The sequence below is a fragment of the Nuphar pumila genome, chromosome 7 (genome assembly GCF_984573655.1).
Source record: "Nuphar pumila chromosome 7, dmNupPumi1.hap1.1, whole genome shotgun sequence".
In the NCBI taxonomy this organism is placed as follows: Eukaryota; Viridiplantae; Streptophyta; class Magnoliopsida; order Nymphaeales; family Nymphaeaceae; genus Nuphar; species Nuphar pumila.
The window spans coordinates 99074567-99097996 of NC_143255.1; the positions used below are offsets into that span (position 1 = coordinate 99074567).

The 23430-nt window shown below is 38.4% G+C and overlaps 1 protein-coding gene across 1 annotated transcript in view; it reads right to left on the reverse strand.

The window, feature by feature from the left end:
- Positions 1–23430, reverse strand: part of LOC149832604 (protein GET1-like) — a 63727-nt gene that overhangs the window by 16893 nt on the left and 23404 nt on the right. Inside the window, exons 3-5 of the mRNA XM_090014603.1 lie at positions 17284–17354; positions 17069–17139; positions 16906–16987 (exon numbers count right to left, since the gene is read on the reverse strand). Of these exons, the coding sequence (XP_089870729.1) occupies positions 16906–16987; positions 17069–17139; positions 17284–17354 (224 nt within the window). The remainder of the gene's footprint in view (positions 1–16905; positions 16988–17068; positions 17140–17283; positions 17355–23430) is intronic.

The window sequence follows — 23430 nt, forward strand, 5'->3', positions numbered from 1 at the left end:
CAATCCACTGAATTCTTTTATTAATGAATCAATAAGAGTAATATGTTTCATGTCAAAAATGAAATATCAAACTGCAGGAAATCAGAAGAACTAAAAGAAAATAACAGTAGAGCCACTCTATCCGTAAGTGAAGTCGTCTGAAACAAATGTGACCCTCGTATCTCTCAGAAGCTAGTCGACTTCACTGATCACCTGTGCCTGGGAAAAACCAATAAAATAAGAGGGTCGGAAATCCGAAGAATTCTGCGTACAGGTTTCCCTAATGAATCAAATAAGAAAAAGAGCATAAATAAGATCCATGTAATATTTTGAGGAATACAATTATACTCAATTCTTAAGTCAATTAACCATTCATGCATAATTAAACAGTTAACAGGAGGGAACACGAAATATGCAACATTGATCATAACTTAATCAATAAGGCAATTAAATGTAAAATAGATCAACATCATACAATGATCAACATAAACAACTAAGTGAACAGGTAAATATGCATGAACTAATGCATAGCAGGAATATGCATGATTTGTGTGCAATGCATGACCCATTTATTATCTTCCATTTAAGTTTTCCTCTTTCCATATGCATGTCCTATTAAATGCACACATCCTTAAGTTCCTCTTTTTAATTACAGTGGCCCGCGGATACACCAAACGGGTATAATCCCCGAGGTTAAGTAGGGTTCCCGGGGTAGCTTCACACACAATTTGTATTTTGTTACCGGGTTCCAAACTTAGCCCTCGACCGATATCAGGAAACAGCACCATCCATCGGGACCTTGGAAAACAGCATCCAAAGTCGGGGACACCAGGGAAAACAGCATCCACTGGCGCCACTTTCTTGGTATACCAAAACAAACTCACAGCTGTGACTAACACACCACTCCCGGGTAAAGTGGCGGACTCTCCCTAAAACCGTGGCCAGGAGAAGAACCTCAATATCGGGTTCAGGGGCAACAAAACGCACACGGAGTTTTTGTATTCTCACGGTTTCCCCTAAACCGCAATATCCAAGATTCCCATGCTAACGCAGGGACATCAAAGAGAAAGTGAATTACACTGTTCTTTATTTTCTTTTATCTGGTTATTAATTCATTTCCTTTTACATTTGCAAATTTACATGCAGAATTAATAATATAAGCTTGCACATCAGCATGCTAAGCTTTTCACGGGACCACAACCCGTGACAACATAGAACAGTGCAGTAAAATAATATCACATTTGATTTGTTGCAATGCACCAAAAATAACTAAAATAGAGAACAACTGGTTCTCGAGGCTCACCCAGCCCCTGATGATCCAATTTGATCATCACAATATTCATAAGCATAAATCCTCAATCACATGCCACTATGCATCCTTTTCACATGCTTTCCAATGCGCATTCATGTATGCAAGTTGTGCATGAATCAATAATTTCATAAGCATAAGCATAAATTCACACCCCCACATTAAATGCATGTTTTCATGACATGCACGTACTCATGTCAAATGCAATAGTTCATTCATGAATCAATCCAATTAAAACATACGAACAACCATGCAGTTTTGATCTAAATTCCATATGTGTATATGCACAAGTACACTCACAACAATAATTTCGAACAAGGATTATTTATCAAGTTTAAGCACCTAAGGAAACATCACCCTGAATAAGCATAACATAACCAATAGGCATATGGAACATACATAAAAACTTAATTCTATATAAGGCAGGATTTGAACTCATAACCACACATGTACATGACAAACATGTTACCTACTTAGCTAAATGCACACTCTATGAGTCAAATTGTGGATTTAAAATAACATCTAGTTTATATAAGGTTTTTCTTGAAATTGGCTATTCAAGCTTTGCCGACTAGGGTTAAACCCAATTTCATTATCCAGAGACATGTGGTCAACCCAGCATAATGGTCCGTGAAAAAGTCAATCCAACTAAATAATGAATAGTATCTAAGTTTGCACGAGTACCAATCAGACTAACTGCATGACATGATTTATAACAATCTGCAGCTTAACTGCCAATAGATAATAAACGCTCAACAATATTACTATGATGTTGGCTGAACCCAACATTATATGATGTTGTAGCTTAGAAAATCTTTTGAACTAATAATTCTACAGACAGCTAAAAGAAATAAAAAGACCTCAAGATGCAAATCTGCAGCTATAACACCAGACCAACCAACTGATCAGAATCATCAGATGCACATGCAGTTCATAGTTGTAATTCAGCAGAAAGCATATTTTTTTTTTTGAAAGGGTTACCTGATTTTATACATGTAATAGTATCAGTCACGTATATTTACTTAAACAGAATTCACACCAGTCCATCTACATACATCTTACAGAAATGGGTTTCACGATCACATGAAGAATCGGTAGATGCTGCCAGATTAAACATACTAACTCTGAATTTTTCATTGATAAACTTCTCATGACAATAGGGTGTAAATATGTGTAGATTCTTTCCACTCACCGGACTGTGAGACATCACCAAAACTGGTAATGAATGGGTCCAATTCATACTAATGGATTATGATATATGTATGAGTACACACACACACACACACACACACATATATATATATATATATATATGTATATATATATATATATTCCAAACGGACCCATGTATCTCGTACATGGTCTGTTCCAGGTGTGTTGTACAAGACCAGATTTATACCGGTATATTCACTTATGGTAAATCATATCTATGCATACATAAGGCTCTTATGCATCTACGTGTGCTATGAACATAGGCCAGAACAGAATGTGTGTTTCAAAATAACAAAAATGTGCACAGAAATTTTGTTCTCTATCTACATGCATAAAAGGTCGACATGTTTATCTTTTAAACTTAAGACTAATGAAGGCACAATTCCCATCTTACACACGTTTTTCCCTAAATCAACAGATTCAATGTACTATACCCATAAACCACCATAAATCTATTGATTCCTCATAGGTCAAGCATAAAAGAAATTCAGATTTTTATGGATTCCTTAAAAACAATACCTAAATCGTATTTAGGTTCTTTTTCCCATTCGAGCCAAAAGAAAAACCCGTACCTTGTTGAAGATTTCTCCGACGGTCTTTCCGGCAAATCGAAGGCTGCCGTGGCGGCAACAACGAGCTAGCTGGAGTCGCCCCTTCCCTGCTACCGTGACAGGGAGTGTGGCTATTTATTGCCGCGGCCCTCGGTGGTTGTGGGTGGCCAAAGCTCGCCGGCGACCTCCACCACTCCGATGCACGCCCCCACGAGAGAGAGAGAGAGAGAGAGACGAGGGAAGGGAGAAACGAGAAAGATGAGGGAAGAGGGTGAGACCCCCTCTTCCACCTCCCTTTATATTGCCGAAACCCCCCTCTTCCGAGAGGCGCGGGGTTCGGTTACGCCAGCCGAGCCCCCCCTTCCTTTCTGGAAATGGCAGGAATCGTGCCCTAGGCACGATTCTTGCTCCTTCCTCCTTTTAAAACAAGAGCAGCCCGATGTAGGGTTTTAAAAAAACCCTATCGGGTTATGGATCCGGGTCGGGTTCGACCCGGGTCCAAGAGCTTCTTACCTTTTAAACTTAAATTTTTTTTTCTTTAACGAGAGGGCCGGGTCCGGGTCTGCGACCTGCGGCTCGGGATCCAAACCTGACCGGACCCTTGCCTTCCACTAGGTCATCCATGGATTGGATCCAAATGGATCCAATCGTGGATCCCCTAAAAATTCTCATATAATATATATTTTTATATATTTTTAATCAGGTATACGAATATATAGGGTATTTTACCTATATCCAAATGGATCCTATCTGGTATTGGATCCGAAATGTGGATCCCACGCCCATACATACATTATATACGTAGTTATCTCTTAAATAATTCGCCAAATTGAAAATTTTTGCACTTATGTAATTACATATATGTTTTATGAGATAAATACATATATAAAGACCCCTTTATGGACCCCGGATCTGCGACTTGGATCCCGGGCCCAAATCACATTGTTAAGAAATATATATCATAATATATTTAAATAAAAACCTAAAAATTAAGGTTATTACATCCCTACCCCCTTAAAAGAATTTCGTCCGCGAAATTAGAACATACTAACGGTGAGTAGTACCAAAATTAAATATATCATAGGCCTAAAGGTCGATAACCAAGAGGATACCTTCGATCAAAACAGTCCCATCCTCCTGCGTAGAGGTTGTAACAGCATAAACTCTCCCGTTGGTCTTTCTTTGGCCTTGTTGCTGAGGTCTCTGTTGTTGTTGTTGTAGCTGCTGCTGTCCTCCCTGAGCTGCTGGCGGGTTGGGACAGTAGGGAGCAATGTACCCTGGCTGCTGGCACCGGTAGCAAACTCCCTTGAACATTGGACAAAAACCCTGAGGATGACTTTCATTACATCTACGACACATTGATTGGGCTTTCCCCTGCTGTTGCCTCTGCTGAGGTTGTCCCTGATGCGCACCCTGCTGACGTCCTTCCTGGGTTCGCTGCTTCTTGCCAACCTGAGTCTTTTCGCCCATCGGCGGGTCTTTCCTCTTTTCGCCCGAAACATTCCCTCCATTCGTGCCTTCCTTTTGCGATACATTCCTAGATCTTTCCCAGTCCTCGGTCAGTACGGTGGCTGACTCGATCGCCTCGGCCAGAGTAGAGGGACGACCCCCGAGCACACGAGTCCGTAACCCATCTTTCAGTCCACGCACGAATCTAGCCGCCCTTGCCTTCTCATTCTTGAAGAGGTTTGGGCTATACTTCTCAAGACTCCGGAACTTAGTAGTGTATTCCACTAGACTCATGGTCCCCTGAGTCAGATCGAGGAACTTTTGTTGCATCTGCTCCTCGGCGTAAGGGGGAAAGTAGGCGTCCAGAAACTCCTCCCTGAACGTCTCCCAAGGAATCTCATCCCAATCAGCAAATTTCACCCTTCGCAGGGTGTCCCACCAGTTCATGGCATCGCCCTTTAAGCGGTACGTGCCAAAGGGTGTCTTTCTCTCCTCAGGGACAAGTAAGACGTCAAACACCCTCTCAATCTCCTCGACCCATCTCTCGGCAGCCTCCGGGTCTGCCTTTCCTGAAAAGGAAGGCGGGTCCAACTTCAGAAACCGCTCGAACGAAACGCCACCTGCGTTGGGAACAATATTGACCGGAGGGTCACGAGTCGCTGCCTGCACGGCCGCCTGTGCAGCCTGCGCCGCTTGGGTCGTTTGTGCAGCTTGAGCCGTCATAGTCTCTGTCAGGGTATGGATGGCTTCCATCATGAAATCCCTTTGCTCCTGCCAGTCTGAGGGAGCAGCAGTAGAGGACGAAGCACCTCTGCGGGTATAATGCGACATCTACAACGTACATCCTTTCTTCAAATTAGACTCCTATTGATCCTACCCCTTTAAGGTTGATCACGAACAATAATTGTTCATGAAATCACACCAAGACTTATTTATTTCACAACAAAGAATATTAAATTATAATTGCAATCCATCACACAGAATTCACACACTTAAAGTAAAAGTATTAAATAACCTTACCAGTGAAGAAGACTGCTCTGGAGGACGAGTTACACTTGTCGACGCTTCAGGACAGTGCTCATATACCAAAATTTAGAAATTTAACACAAGAAAGATGATAAAAGTGTAAGTCTTTGTGGTTGCTCTGATACCAAACCTGTAACGACCCCAACTCCTACCTTTGAAAAATGCGGAATATTTTTTTTTTTTTTTTAAAAGAGTCGCGGAAAACTTCCCAGAGACCTGGGGTCCCTACAGTTCCAATTTCAGTTGGATAACCACACACCACAAAGCAACTTACATTTATCAATCATAACCAATCCACTGAATTCTTTTATTAATGAATCAATAAGAGTAATATGTTTCATGTCAAAAATGAAATATCAAACTGCAGGAAATCAGAAGAACTAAAAGAAAATAACAGTAGAGCCACTCTGTCCGTAAGTGAAGTCGTCTGAAACAAATGTGACCCTCGTATCTCTCAGAAGCTAGTCGACTTCACTGATCACCTGTGCCTGGGAAAAACCAATAAAATAAGAGGGTCAGAAATCCGAAGAATTCTGCGTACAGGTTTCCCTAATGAATCAAATAAGAAAAAGAGCATAAATAAGATCCATGTAATATTTTGAGGAATACAATTATACTCAATTCTTAAGTCAATTAACCATTCATGCATAATTAAACAGTTAACAGGAGGGAACACGAAATATGCAACATTGATCATAACTTAATCAATAAGGCAATTAAATGTAAAATAGATCAACATCATACAATGATCAACATAAACAACTAAGTGAACAGGTAAATATGCATGAACTAATGCATAGCAGGAATATGCATGATTTGTGTGCAATGCATGACCCATTTATTATCTTCCATTTAAGTTTTCCTCTTTCCATATGCATGTCCTATTAAATGCACACATCCTTAAGTTCCTCTTTTTAATTACAGTGGCCCGCGGATACACCAAACGGGTACAATCCTCGAGGTTAAGTAGGGTTCCCGGGGTAGCTTCACACACAATTTGTATTTTGTTACCGAGTTCCAAACTTAGCCCTCGACCGATATCAGGAAACAACACCATCCATCGGGACCTTGGAAAACAGCATCCAAAGTCGGGGACACCAGGGAAAACAGCATCCACTGGCGCCACTTTCTTGGTATACCAAAACAAACTCACAGCTGTGACTAACACACCACTCCCGGGTAAAGTGGCGGACTCTCCCTAAAACCGTGGCCAGGAGAAGAACCTCAATATCGGGTTCAGGGGCAACAAAACGCACACGGAGTTTTTGTATCCTCACGGTTTCCCCTAAACCGCAATATCCAAGATTCCCATGCTAACGCAGGGACATCAAGGAGAAAGTGAATTACACTGTTCTTTATTTTCTTTTATCTGGTTATTAATTCATTTCCTTTTACATTTGCAAATTTACATGCAGAATTAATAATATAAGCTTGCACATCAGCATGCTAAGCTTTTCACGGGACCACAACCCGTGACAACATAGAACAACAACAACAACAACAACAACTACGCCTTCATCCCAAAACAATTGGGGTCAGCGATATGAACCAAAAAGAAATTCATTTTGGGTCTTCCACATGAATCCTTTTCCTCCAATCATTTCTATCCAACGCCATGTCCTCGGTGAGGTTCAAAGCATTCATATCCTTTCCTATCATCTCCATCCAAGTCTTCCTAGGCCTACCCCGACCTCTTTTAACTAATATATTTTCCCATTTCTCCAACCTTCTAACTGGAGCATCATTAGGCCTTCGCCGAATATGTCCAAACCACCGTAAACGATTCTCTCGCATCTTATTTTCAATGGGTGCAACACCTACCTTCTTACGTATCTCTTCGTTCCGAATCTTATCTTTTATTGTATTTCCACACATCCATCTAAGCATCCGCATCTCAGCTACACTCATTTTTTGAATATGATGTCTCTTGGCAGCCCAACATTCCGTACCATATAGTAAAGCGGGTCTAATAGTCGTCCTATAAAACTTTCCCTTCAACCGCAATGGCATTCTACGATCGCACAGCACTCCAGTAGCACTTTTCCATTTCATCCACCCAACCTTTATCCTATGATTTACATCTCCATCAATTTCTCCATACTTTTGAATGATGGATCCCAAATATTTGAAATAATCATTCACCGGTATATCTTGCTCACCAAGCTTCACTACACTCCCATCACTACTTCGTTGCTTACTAAACCGACATTCCATATATTCAGTCTTACTCTTACTCAACTTAAAACCTCTAGCTTCCAATGTCTGTCTCCATAATTCTAACTTAGCATTAACCCCAGCTCTAGACTCATCAATCAAAACAATATCATCAGCAAACAACATACACCACGGTACATTTTCTTGAATTGATCTCGTAAGTTCATCCATCACTATCGCAAATAGGAAAGGGCTTAAAGCAGATCCTTGATGTAACCCAACCGTTATCGGAAAATTGGTTGTCACCCCTCCACAAGTGCGGACATTGGTTACTACTCCTTCATACATATCTTTAATTATACTAATGTACTTGAGAGAAACACATTTCTTCATCATTGTCCACCAGAGAACGTCCCTAGGTACTCTATCGTATGCCTTCTCTAAATCAATAAAAACCATATGCAAATCTTTGTTCATCTCTCTATATCTTTCAATAAGTTGTCTAAGAAGATGTATAGCTTCCATAGTTGATCTTCCAGGCATAAAACCAAATTGATTCTCCGATATCATGACAACCTTCCTCAACCTAGACTCAATCAACCTCTCCCAAAGTTTCATAGTATGACTCATGAGTTTTATACCACGATAGTTTGTGCAATCTTGTATATCGCCCTTATTCTTATATAAAGGCACCAAAGTACTCTTCCTCCACTCATTAGGCATCTTATTTGTTCGCCAAATCAAGTTAAAAAGATTTGTCAACCATTCTAAACCTTTCTCTCCCAAGCATTTCGCCGTGACAATATAGAACAGTGCAGTAAAATAATATCACATTTGATTTGTTGCAATGCACCAAAAATAACTAAAATAGAGAACAACTGGTTCTCGAGGCTCACCCAGCCCCTGATGATCCAATTTGATCATCACAATATTCATAAGCATAAATCCTCAATCACATGCCACTATGCATCCTTTTCACATGCTTTCCAATGCGCATTCATGTATGCAAGTTGTGCATGAATCAATAATTTCATAAGCATAAGCATAAATTCACACCCCCACATTAAATGCATGTTTTCATGACATGCACGTACTCATGTCAAATGCAATAGTTCATTCATGAATCAATCCAATTAAAACATACGAACAACCATGCAGTTTTGATCTAAATTCCATATGTGTATATGCACAAGTACACTCACAACAATAATTTCGAACAAGGATTATTTATCAAGTTTAAGCACCTAAGGAAACATCACCCTGAATAAGCATAACATAACCAATAGGCATATGGAACATACATAAAAACTTAATTCTATATAAGGCAGGATTTGAACTCATAACCACACATGTACATGACAAACATGTTACCTACTTAGCTAAATGCACACTCTATGAGTCAAATTGTGGATTTAAAATAACATCTAGTTTATATAAGGTTTTTCTTGAAATTGGCTATTCAAGCTTTGCCGACTAGGGTTAAACCCAATTTCATTATCCAGAGACATGTGGTCAACCCAGCATAATGGTCCGTGAAAAAGTCAATCCAACTAAATAATGAATAGTATCTAAGTTTGCACGAGTACCAATCAGACTAACTGCATGACATGATTTATAACAATCTGCAGCTTAACTGCCAATAGATAATAAACGCTCAACAATATTACTATGATGTTGGCTGAACCCAACATTATATGATGTTGTAGCTTAGAAAATCTTTTGAACTAATAATTCTACAGACAGCTAAAAGAAATAAAAAGACCTCAAGATGCAAATCTGCAGCTATAACACCAGACCAACCAACTGATCAGAATCATCAGATGCACATGCAGTTCATAGTTGTAATTCAGCAGAAAGCATATTTTTTTTTTTTGAAAGGGTTACCTGATTTTATACATGTAATAGTATCAGTCACGTATATTTACTTAAACAGAATTCACACCAGTCCATCTACATACATCTTACAGAAATGGGTTTCACGATCACATGAAGAATCGGTAGATGCTGCCAGATTAAACATACTAACTCTGAATTTTTCATTGATAAACTTCTCATGACAATAGGGTGTAAATATGTGTAGATTCTTTCCACTCACCGGACTGTGAGACATCACCAAAACTGGTAATGAATGGGTCCAATTCATACTAATGGATTATGATATATGTATGAGTACACACACACACACACACACACATATATATATATATATATGTATATATATATATATATTCCAAACGGACCCATGTATCTCGTACATGGTCTGTTCCAGGTGTGTTGTACAAGACCAGATTTATACCGGTATATTCACTTATGGTAAATCATATCTATGCATACATAAGGCTCTTATGCATCTACGTGTGCTATGAACATAGGCCAGAACAGAATGTGTGTTTCAAAATAACAAAAATGTGCACAGAAATTTTGTTCTCTATCTACATGCATAAAAGGTCGACATGTTTATCTTTTAAACTTAAGACTAATGAAGGCACAATTCCCATCTTACACACGTTTTTCCCTAAATCAACAGATTCAATGTACTATACCCATAAACCACCATAAATCTATTGATTCCTCATAGGTCAAGCATAAAAGAAATTCAGATTTTTATGGATTCCTTAAAAACAATACCTAAATCGTATTTAGGTTCTTTTTCCCATTCGAGCCAAAAGAAAAACCCGTACCTTGTTGAAGATTTCTCCGACGGTCTTTCCGGCAAATCGAAGGCTGCCGTGGCGGCAACAACGAGCTAGCTGGAGTCGCCCCTTCCCTGCTACCGTGACAGGGAGTGTGGCTATTTATTGCCGCGGCCCTCGGTGGTTGTGGGTGGCCAAAGCTCGTCGGCGACCTCCACCACTCCGATGCACGCCCCCACGAGAGAGAGAGAGAGAGACGAGGGAAGGGAGAAATGAGAAAGATGAGGGAAGAGGGTGAGACCCCCTCTTCCACCTCCCTTTATATTGCCGAAACCCCCCTCTTCCGAGAGGCGCGGGGTTCGGTTACGCCAGCCGAGCCCCCCCTTCCTTTCTGGAAATGGCAGGAATCGTGCCCTAGGCACGATTCTTGCTCCTTCCTCCTTTTAAAACAAGAGCAGCCCGATGTAGGGTTTTAAAAAAACCCTATCGGGTTATGGATCCGGGTCGGGTTCGACCCGGGTCCAAGAGCTTCTTACCTTTTAAACTTAAATTTTTTTTTCTTTAACGAGAGGGCCGGGTCCGGGTCTGCGACCTGCGGCTCGGGATCCAAACCTGACCGGACCCTTGCCTTCCACTAGGTCATCCATGGATTGGATCCAAATGGATCCAATCGTGGATCCCCTAAAAATTCTCATATAATATATATTTTTATATATTTTTAATCAGGTATACGAATATATAGGGTATTTTACCTATATCCAAATGGATCCTATCTGGTATTGGATCCGAAATGTGGATCCCACGCCCATACATACATTATATACGTAGTTATCTCTTAAATAATTCGCCAAATTGAAAATTTTTGCACTTATGTAATTACATATATGTTTTATGAGATAAATACATATATAAAGACCCCTTTATGGACCCCGGATCTGCGACTTGGATCCCGGGCCCAAATCACATTGTTAAGAAATATATATCATAATATATTTAAATAAAAACCTAAAAATTAAGGTTATTACATATAAGATTTGGTATACAGGAATAAATAGGAATAGGAATGGAGTAGGGATTGTTATTAGTCGCGAGTTTATAGATAATGTAGTTGAGGTCCGTAGGAAGGGTGATAGGATTTTACTTATTAAATTAGTATTAGGTACGGATATTATTAATATTATTAGTGTTTACCTCAAGTAGGTTTAAATGATTCTATTAAGCGTCAATTTTGGGAAGATTTAGATGGAGTAGTACAAGGGATATCTTATGGAGAAAAGCTTTTCATCGACGGTGACCTTAATGGACATGTAGGCATTAGTAAGGATGGATTTGAGAGTATCCATGGAGGCTATGGTATGTGAGAAAGAAACGAGAGTGGAGAAAGGATTTTAGATTTTGGTTTGTCCTATGATATGATCTTAGCAAACACTTGGTTTAGGAAAAGGGAGTCTCAACTCGTAACATTTAAAAGTGGGGTTAATACGAGTCAGATAGATTTTTTCCTACTTAGAAAGAGAGATAGGGGTTGTTGCATCGATTGTAAGGTTATACCGAGAGAAAGTGTAGCTACACAACATAGAGTCTTAATTTTAGATCTTAGAATTAGAAAATGCCGCAAAAGGGATAGACATAAGATAGATCCTAGAATTAAGTGGTGGGCATTGAAATGAGCTAAACAAGGAATGTTTGTAGAGCAGGTAGTTAAGGAAGTTGATTGGTGTCTCGAGGAGGATTCAGAATCAATGTGGAATAAGATAGCGGGTGACATGAGAAAGATGGCTAAGGAGGTATTGGGTAAGTCTAAAGGCGGTGCACCGCTAGGTAAGGATACATCATGGTGGAACGAGGATGTCAAATTAGCTATTAAGGTTAAAAGAGAGTGTTAAAGAAATCTAAGTAAGAGTCGTGATAATGAGAATTTGGAGAAGTATATGATAGCAAAGAAGGAAGCTAAAAAAGTAGTTCGAAACGCGAGGGCTAAGGTATATAAGGAGGTTTATGACAAGTTGGATACCAAAGAAGGCGAGAAGGATATTTATAGGCTTGCAAAGATGAGAGATAGGAAATCGAGGGATTTGGGTATGGTTAGATGTATCAAAGATGAAATGCAAAGGGTTCTAGTCAAAGATGAGGAGATTAAGGAGAGATGGAAAGATTATTTTGATAAGCTATTTAATGATAGTCATGCTCAAGATCTTGGAGACTTCTCCATTCCTTTTCATGAGATAAATCGTGACTTCATGCGCAAGATTCAAAAGAAAGAAATTGCAGAGACTTTGAAGAAAATGAAATAAAAAAGGGCAGTTGGCCTATATGGTATACCTATCGAGGCTTGAAAATGCTTGGGTGAGAAAGGTTTAGAATGGTTGACAAATACTTTTAACAAGATTTGGCGGACAAATAAGATGCCTAATGAGTGGAGGAAGAGTACTTTGGTGCCTCTATATAAGAATAAGGGTGATATACAAGATTGCACAAACTATCGTGGTATAAAACTCATGAGTCATACTATGAAACTTTGGGAGAGGGTGATTGAGTATAGGTTGAGGAAGGTTGTCATGATATCAGAGAATCAATTTGGTTTTATGCCAGGAAGATCAACTATGGAAGCTATGCATCTTCTTAGACAACTTATTGAGAGATATAGAGAGAGGAACAAAGATTTGCATATGGTTTTTATTGATTTGAAGAAGGCATACGATAGAGTACCTAGGGATGTTCACTAGTGGACAATGATAAAGAAAGGTGTTTCTCTCAAGTACATTGGTATAATTAAAGATATGTACGAAGGAGTAGTAACCAATGTCCGCACTTGTGGAGGGGTGACAACCAATTTTCCTATAACGGTTGGGTTACATCAAGGATCTGCTTTAAGCCATTTCCTATTTGCTATAGTGATGGATAAGCTTACGAGATCAATTCAAGAAAATGTGTCGTGGTGTATGTTGTTTGCTGATGATATTGTTTTGATTGATGAGTCTAGAGCTGAGGTTAATGCTAAGTTAGAATTATGGAGACAGACATTGGAAGCAAGAGGTTTTAAGTTGAGTAAGAGTAAGACAGAATATATGGAATGTCGGTTTAGTAAGCAACGAAGTAGTGATGGGAGTGTAGTGAAGCTTGGTGAGCAAGAAATATCGGTGGATGATTGTTTCAAATATTTGGGATCTATCATTCAAAAGTATGGAGAAATTGATGGAGATGTAAATCATAGGATAAAGGTTGGGTGGATGAAATGGAAAAGTGCAACTGGAGTGTTGTGCGATCGTAGAATGCCATTGCGGTTGAAGGGAAAGTTTTATAGGACGACAATTAGGCCCGCTTTACTATATGGTACGGAATGTTGGGCTGCCAAGAAACATCATATTCAAAAAATGAGTGTAGCTGAGATGCATATGCTTAGATGGATGTGTGGAAATACAATAAAAGATACTATTCAAAATGAGGAGATACGTAAGAAGGTAGGTATTGCATCCATTGAAAATAAGATAAGAGAGAACCGTTTATGGTGGTTTGGACATATTCGGCGAAGGCCTAATGATGCTCCAGTTAGAAGGATGGAGAAATGGGAAAATATATTAGTTAAAAGAGGTCGGGGTAGGCCTAAGAAGACTTGGATGGAGATGATAGGAAAGGAAATGAATGCTTTGAACCTCACTGAGGACATGGCATTGGATAAAAATGATTGGAGGAGAAGGATTCATATGGAAGACCCAGAATGATTTTCTTTTTTGGTTCATATCGCTGACCCCAATTGTTTTGGGATGAAGGTGTAGTTGTTGTTGTTGTATTAATTGTTTTCATTAAACAATATTAAATTCTTTATATAAGAATTATGCATTAAAATAATAAAATACATGATAACAAAATATATTTAATGGGTTGGATCTGCAATCCTGAATCGTGACCCGATTGGGGTCCGATCCAAGTCAACTCGGGTGATTCCCGAGTCGACTCGCCGGGTTTGCCAACTATGACAAGAACAACACACAAAGGGAAATTCACAAAGCCAAGACAACACAATCTTTAAAAAATAATCTTTATTTATCAAATATGTATTAGGAAAATGCATTACCTCTAATGAGACAAGATGTCCCTGTTTATATACAAACCAGAGGTCCAAGAGGACCCATATAGCTGTTGAGAAAGGCCCAAACAGATATAAATATAGCTGTTGGAGATTCCCAACAGCTATATTCACTAAAAGACAAAACTTAATATTGTTGTTGGAGATTCCCAACAACTATATTCACCAAAAGACAAAACTACTCTTTACAAAAGTGTAAAAGACAGAATAAAAAATAAATAAAAAAGAGGTCAGTTCTGCCCCTAAAGGGCAGAGCCTATTACATGTACAAAATTATCATTCTGCCCTAATGGGCAGAGCCTATTATAACTATAAAATTATCACAATACCCCTAGAGGGTTGATTCTTGTTGGCTTGGCAAAAAAACTGAACCTTGTTGGCTTTGGCAGAAAACTTATCATTTTTGTTAGTAACGACAACATTTTCAACCAAAGATTCTCAATCTTTTATAATCAGGAAGAATTTTAAACAAATTTTCTATAAGAGAAATATTTTTGAGAATAGTTGAAGGCATTTTATTAATTAAATAGACCTCCGTAAGGGCGGCTTCAGCCCAAAAAAAATTGAAACATTTTTTAATATAAGAAAAGTTCTAGTTGTTTCGATAACGTGTCGATGTTTTCTTTCGGCTAAACCATTATGTTGTGGGGTATATAAAAAAGATTTTTGGTGAATAATTTCATGATGGTCAAGATAATCTTTGAAATCATTTGATAAGAATTCTCCTTCAAAATCGGATCTAAGAATTTTAATAGTAGCTTTAAATTGATTTTTGGCATAACTAAATTTTTTTTTAAAACAATCAAATACTTCGGCTTTGAGTCTAAGAAAGTAAATTCATGTGTCACTATGTCTACTATAATTATCCACAAATATGACACTCCTCCTTTAGACATAATCGGTGCCAGTCCCCATACATACGAATATATTAACTCAAATGGTTTTTTAGAGACAAAATGACTCTGTCCAAAAGGTAATTTCATTTTTTCAAGAATGCAATATTCACAAATCAAGTCTTTTCCATTACAATTTTCAAGAAAAGGAAACAAATAAAATTTTGACATGCTTCGATGTCCTAATCTCCTATGTCAATTTTTTATATCTTTCTTTTTAACAAAATTACAAAAAACTTGATTAGATAATTTTAAATTGTCCATGTAGTAAAGATCCCCTCTTCTATGAACTCGCCCAATCGGCTTCTCAGACCAAAGATCCTGCACCAAGAAACCACTAGATGAAAAAGAGATCTTACATCCATGAACGACAATTTGTGAAACCGATAGGAGATTTAAATTCAATTTTGGTACTGCTCTAATGTTTGGTACATAAAAATTTTGATTATTTTTAAAAGAGTTTTTCAAAGTACCAAAACTTTTGACTTTTAAAGAGGTCTCATCGGCGATTAAAACATAGGAATAATTGGAGTTAATATAACATTCAGATAGTACGGAACCAGAATCAAGAATCCAAGAAATCATTTAGAAGTTTTTTGCATCTTCAAAAGCTAGCTATTGTGATTTCAGTATTCACTTGTAATGAATCTAGTTGTGAACACAATCATTTAGTTGTAATGAACACAGATCACTTGTAATTTTTGTTGATACCATCTTTTTTGGGAAACGGCCCAAGGGAATTTCTATTAATACTTGTGTCATTTGTATTGCCTTTCATCTTTCTTATAAGTCATTATTTTTATGTATCATTACAAAGTAGATTCTCATTTATTTTTTAACTCAAACTAAAGGGTACTATTTCAAGGTCATTACCAAAGCAACTTAAAGGAATTCCAAATCATCTAGATAATATTGAGCATAAGATGTTGACCTCATGTCTTTGCATTGCATTGCATACATCATGAATTAGTCACATCACCATGGATAATTCAGTTGGTGGAATATAGTAAATCCATGGCAGGATTATGTGAAGCAAAACGCCCTTATGAAGAAGGAACAAGAATCTGATTTCCAATCCAAGCGCTAAACTAATGGCATATGTTGCTTATATAACTGTTAAACAAGTTTGCCAGCAAATCACCTCAAGGACATCAAACACTAGCACTATAATAACTGTCCTTTGCATTAGATATAAACACGAAGAAGTGAATTTCCGTTCTGTCAAATAGTGTGGATTTGGGTTATGTCCACATACACAAGGCAGCCAACAATATGGTCACAGAAAGCATTAACAATATATCCCAATATCACCATTCAAGCTGAGGGGCAACATTAGAAGTCATGCAAGTTAGTAAGTACAAGTCTAAAACAGGCAAATCTAGGTTGAAGCTCTAAAATAGTGTAACTCTTTAAGGATCAAAAATCTCAATGGAACCATAACGTAGGTTCAATGCCCTGCTGCAGTTTTATGCATCAAGCAATTCCTTTCACATGCAATAAATCATACAAAAACTAAATAAAATAAAGCTAACTGGTTATCGTAAACATTCAACCGTTAAGAAGAGATAGTGCATCATCCAAACAATTAGCTTCAGATCTCAAAAAGAATTACCAAAAGGTTGAAAAAGTTGACCAGGAATGACTGCAACAGGAGTGCTCCAGAACCACCAAGCCAGTCCAAGATATGTTATACTCTACATGGAAATAAACCATGAGAATTGGATATTTACTTAGGGAAAGGCATTATAACAGAAAATAACAGCATATATTCATACTTTCACAATTTTCATATGCCCCAAATAAAAATCTGGTGACCATCTTTTCTCCTTTGCATGTGATTCCTGGACTGCCATAAACAAATCAATATTCAAATTTAAATTATAAACTGCAAAATGAACTAAGAACTTTAAGGAAATAGAACATATAATCACAAGAGGAATGATGAAATTAATTTATCCATGAATAGTGACAACTGACAAGTTAGACATACACTGTGCAAGTTCCTTTTCCTTCGCTGCTGCAGTCCTTCTAAGTTTTGCAGCCTGAGCAAATGTTGATGGCCTGCAACCACAAAACGTTATCATGTATAGGCATTTCTAAACTTTCAACAGTTCAATGTCTTCACAAGACACCACAGAAATGTTCATTAATCCTTGTTAAGAGAGAGAGAGAGAGAGAAGGAAGGAAATAACAAGAGTTGACAATTAAGGTGTCTAGGGAAAATAATCCTAAGCATAACTCCATAACTTCTATCAAAATTAACTTTTAAAGGGTAATATGATAATAATCCCAACCGATCAGAAGAATGACGAGCAGTTAAATAATATGACACAACAAAAAGTTGTTAAACATGTAGTTCACAAATCTCCACTTTCACATTAACAACTTTGCACCAAATTGTCCATGGGTTAATTCTGTGGGTAGTTTCAACTTGACATACAAATGTCATTTTAAAGAGGACTTTGGAAGATATGACTCATGAAGATAATACATTCATTCATATCAATAAACTGTGGTTCAATCATGATATTCTATTTTCTAATAAATGAGATGCTGGGTTAACATAGAGTTGCATTTCTCAAGCATGGCTAGATTAAGAGAGAACTAATAGCACTGCAATTTTTTCCAACAGGTAATATCGATTATATGATATATGAATGATGTGAAGCAAAAAACTATAAATCCATATGCTGTTACTGCAGCCATATGTTCATATTTTGCTTCCATGCTTGAGCATATAATAGTATGTAATAGGAATGGGCATGGTTTATATAATTGCATGCTTGTAAAAAACAAACATGTTTAAGTGATTTTCCTTAAAGCTCTAACATTTTTCATTTTACATAATCCAATGGCTAAACATTTATAGTCTGAGCTACGTCACACTCCATACATAGTCTGAAAAGTTCTGAAAAGAAACTTTAATGTAACCTATCCAATAAATTCCTATTATTAGATCCTTTGATGTTAAAAGCATTCTTGGAAGTGACACATGATAGTGAAATCCAGCTATGATGAGAACTGTACAGATGTGGAAGGAATCCATAGCAAGAGACGCACATATTCGTAGCCAATTGCTGTGCAAATTAAGCAACAATTATATCCATAGCTACCCAATTTTTTATTTCAGTCAAACCCATGACCCTCCTCAAACTTCTACCAAGTCACGAGTCTCCAGATTTAGGGCTGCACACAAGACCAGCCGAGTAGGGCTTAGCAATAAGCTGGCCAGACACATATTTTGGATGCACTGACCAGTCCATCCACAGGCCGGCTAATATATATATATATATATATATATATATATATATATATATATATATATATATAGAGAGAGAGAGAGAGAGAGAGAGAGAGAGAGATGTGTAGCTGCTCACTCGCTAGGTGTTCAAACGGAGGTCACTCATGTTGAGCATCCATCGCACGGCGTGATGGATGCTCAGCGTCCTTTTTTGTGCAAAAAAACTTTTACTGGCGCAATTTTAGTGCCAGTAAAAGTCTACAAATGTTTGCTAAGACTTTTAGTGGCACTATTTTAGCACCACTAAAAGTTTTTTTTTTTGCAAAATGATGCTGAGCGTCCATCATGCCACGTGATGGATGCTCAAAGTGAGTGACCTCCATTTGGGCACCTAACGAGTGAGCAGCTACCAATTTATATATATATATATATATATATATATATATATATATATATATATATATAAAAAGAGAGAGAGAGTCACTAGAATATGAGTACTGTATGAATTGGCCAGCACCAACACTTTTTTTGCAAATTCAACCATGTAAATGTGTACGGCATGGTGAATTTGCTAGGAATCAACAGTTGGATCGTGTATTTTCGATGAAAAATATGATTTTTGGATGCTTGAATATTTATGAAGATTATGAGCCATTGATTTTATACAAGTTCAAGAAGATAGGGCAACTACTATGAAAGAAGAGAAGAATATGAGAGAACCCTCAAAACTTCATTAGCTAGCAAAACTTAAAAAGATACATCTTAAACGGGGACGCCCCTCATGGTTATACTACAAGACAAAAACTCTACATGCCAACTAAAATACAAGAATACCCCTCGTAAACAATATTATGTACAAGAACATAAGAAGGTAGCACAAAGTATACAATAACAAATATGATATGGCCATATTATACTTCTCAACGCTCCCCTTCAAACTTGAGATGATGCTAATGGAATCATCCCAAGTTTGGAAAGAAATTGTTGAAAGTAAGTAGGAGCCAAACTTTTGGTCAACATAGTTGCAACTTGCTCCTTTGAGCTCACAATGCTCTAATGAAATAACATCATCTTCATAAGCCTTCATTGTAAAGTGATAATCAATCATAATATGTGTTAAAAGTAATATTCATAAATCTGGGAGTGGTCATACGTAATTTAACATAATTATGTATGCCTAGTTGTAATCACGTTCAACCTAATCACCTATTTAAATAGGTGATTAGGGTTAATGATTAATCGAACTCTCTCTCTCTCTCTCTCTCTAAAATAGATTAAAGGTGGTTAGTTGTAACATGGTATCAGAGTGGGTCTCCCTTATGGGATGACGTTGTTGCTGATGATCACGGTGATATTGTTGCTGATCACAAATCGTGGAGGATCGGATGTTGGATCGTGAACTGCTCGTAGATCCTGAAGACACTGCAGTTGCTGATCGTGGAGAAGCTGCTGAAATCGTGAACTGCTTGTGGCTTGAAGGCGCTGTTGTTGTTGATCGTAGATCGTGAAGAAGGATCGGATGTGTGGATCGTGAACTGCTCGTGGATCTTGAAGACGTTGCAGTTGCTGATCGTGGAGAAGCTGCTACTGATTGTAGATCGTGTCTGATCATCGTGAAGCATAAGGAGAAGATATCAGATCTGAAGACATCGACTGGATCGGAAAAAAAAATAGATCACGGTTAGATCGGATTGATATCGTCTTGGGCTTAAAATATTTTTAATGATGCAATTGAACTATTGCAGTCGGCGATCAGATCTAAAAATAGTGATCAACGTTGTTGAATGCCTGCGATCAGATCATTGTTGTGGAAGATTAAATGGTAGTTGTTCTAATCTTGAAGTCGATAGTCATTGTTTAATATTTTGTGGTCGTGGTAGTGATCTGATTACTATTCTGATCTGGAAACAAAGTATGCAGGAGACTCTTGTTGCACAGAAATAGTTGGGTTGCTAAAAAAAAAATTGCTGTCCCTGGTGAAGGAATTTTTTTTTATGGCTGAGTCACGTGCTTTAGATAATAACCAAAAAGGAGAGGCCATTGGTGAATATAAGGCCTTTGCAAATCCATTTTCATATGGATCTTCAGTTAAGCTAGATGATTCTAATTATACAAGGTGGTCTCGCACCTTCATGATGTCGATTTTGGGTCATCGGAAAAAGCACGTCTTGTTGGAATTGGAACCCACTGAAAGAATAGGAAAATATGTCACCTGAGACGAAGACAATGACATCGTGATGTCATGGATAATGAATAGTGTACACTGATTTATTATACCTCAGCTAAACAAATGTGGGACAATCTCCGTGATACATATTCTCATGAAACTAATGTGAGTCGTATTCTACAAGTTGAGCAGGAGATTTATCAGTTGCAGTAAGGAGATCAAACTTTAGCCCAATACTATGCCTCTGTTAAATTTGCTTTTGAGAGGCTAAATACACACAGACCCTTATGTTGCACCAAACAAAAGACCCATCAGGAGCAGACTATGGTTGCCCGATTTCTTACAGGGTTTTCATCGGAATTCTCAATTGCCAAAGTCCAAATGCTAACTAGTTCTGATGTTCCTACTCTTGCAGAAGCCTATAATCGTCTGAGTAGGCTTGCCATCACTCTTCCTCAAACTCAATCTGAATCACAGGCATCAGCCCTAGCAATCACCTCAAGTCGTGGAAGAGGTACTTTCTTGAATTTTCGAGGAAGAGGTCGTTGCCGCAGTACTGGAGGAAGATGAAGGCTTCAATGTACATATTGTGGTAAACTTAGACATCTTGAAGATAGGTGTTGGGATAAGACTGGTCGACCTCCTATCCCATCACCTAAACCAAATGTGTCCAAGGCTCAAGTTGTTAAACTCGAGGCAGAGAACCCCACTACCTCCTTCAGCGATTCGGTTATTCTCAATCGTTCAGAGTATGATGAATTGGTGTCTCACTGGCTTCCTAGTTCGAGTGCTCCTATGCATGTTGTTGATGTGGCATGCTCTACAGGTGATAACCTGAGTTATCAAGGTAGTAGATGGATTATTGATTCGGGTGCCTCTAGACACTTGTGTGGGACTTTCCATATTTTTTCTAAGCTACATCCTATTGTTGAACCTCGCAATGTTATACTTGTTGATGGGAGATCTTCTCCTGTTGTAGGCCAGGGAAACATTCCTATATCCCCCACACTTCAATTGACTAATGTCCTTCATGCTCATTCATTTTCTCAGAGCTTACTATCTGTTAGTCGTATTGCTAAAGAGAATAACTGTAGGGTGATATTTGATCTTGTGTGTTGTATTTTTCAGGACTTACTGATGAAGAAGAGGATTGGTGGAGGCCATGAGGAGGGTGGTGTCTATTATCTACATCAGCCGGTTGGATGCATGAATTCTGTGTCTGAGCCATCTTCCAGTACCTATCAGTGGCATCTCCGTCTTGGTCATGTTCCTTTGCCAAAGCTTCGTAGACTTATTCCTCAGATTTCTCCGTCTGATTCATTTCAGTGTGACGCCTGTCAATTGGGCAAACATCACAGAAGTTCCTTTGTTTCTCGTCAGAGTCCATCGAGTCAAGCAATGTTTGAGATTTTGCATGTTGATGTATGGGGACCTAGTCGATCTCAGTGTCGTTATTACTTAGTTATTGTTGATGATTTTTCCAGATTGTCATGGGTTTTCTTAATAAAAAAAAGGTCGGAGGTTGCCTCCATTCTTATGTCTTTTGTCATTGAAATAAAGACTCAGTTTCGTTCTCTTGTCAAGATTATCCGCATTGATAATGCTCTCGAGTTCAAGTCCAATGAATTGTTACAATTTTATCGAAATCGTGGCATCCGTCCTCAAACTACTTGTGCCCATACATCTCAGCAAAATGGCGTTGTTGAGAGAAAACATAGGCATCTTCTAGATGTAGCTCGCACTCTTATGTTGCAATCAAATATGTCACCCTCGTACTGGGGGATGCTATTCTCACTGCTTGTTATCTCATTAATCGTATGTCGGCTTCATCTTTGGAAGAACAAATCCCTTTTCAAATTCTCTATCCTAATGCTCCACAATTCCCGATCTCTCCCAAAGTATTTGGATGTGTTTCCTTTGTTCATAAACTTGGACCTAACCGTGATAAATTATCTGCCCAAGCCATGAAGTGTGTCTTCCTTGGATATCCAAAAAATCAAAAAGGCTACCGGTGTTATGATCCCATCTCCCGTCGAGAGTATGTTAGTGCGGATGTATCTTTCTTTGATTTTGTTCCTTATTTTTCTACCACTGCATCCAGACTACATGTTGAATAGGGTGATGCCCTACCTCTTCCCATTCCTCCTTTTCCCTTGGAGTCATTTTCTAAGACTATCTCTCATTCTCAGTCCCCCACATTTGCTCGGTATCATGATCCTCCTCTGGTATACACTCGCAGATCACCACCTGAATCAGCACCTACACCACTGCCTTCTTCAGAAGTAAGTTCTCTTGAAAATATTGAGATGTCTAATGTTGATGATGACAGACCTATCGCTCTCAGGAAAGGTAAAAGACAATGCACATTACATCCTATCTCCAAGTTTGTTACTGAGGCACGACTTGGGGTTCACTTGAAGAATTTTATCTCTGCTTTATCTGCCACTTCTGTCCCACTTAATCATCATCAAGCGTTATAAGATCCTAAGTGGAAGCAAGCGATACAGGTTGAGATGGATGCCTTGCTCTCATGCGACACATGGGATTTGGTTGTTCCTCCCACTGATGCAGATATCGTTAGATGTAAGTGGGTCTACACCATTAAGTATAACTCGGATGGCTCAATCAAAAGGTAAAAGGCTCGGTTGGTTGCTAAAGGGTATACTCCAACATATGGAGTTGACTTCTTCGAGACATTTTCTCCAGTAGCCCATCTTGGGACAATTCGG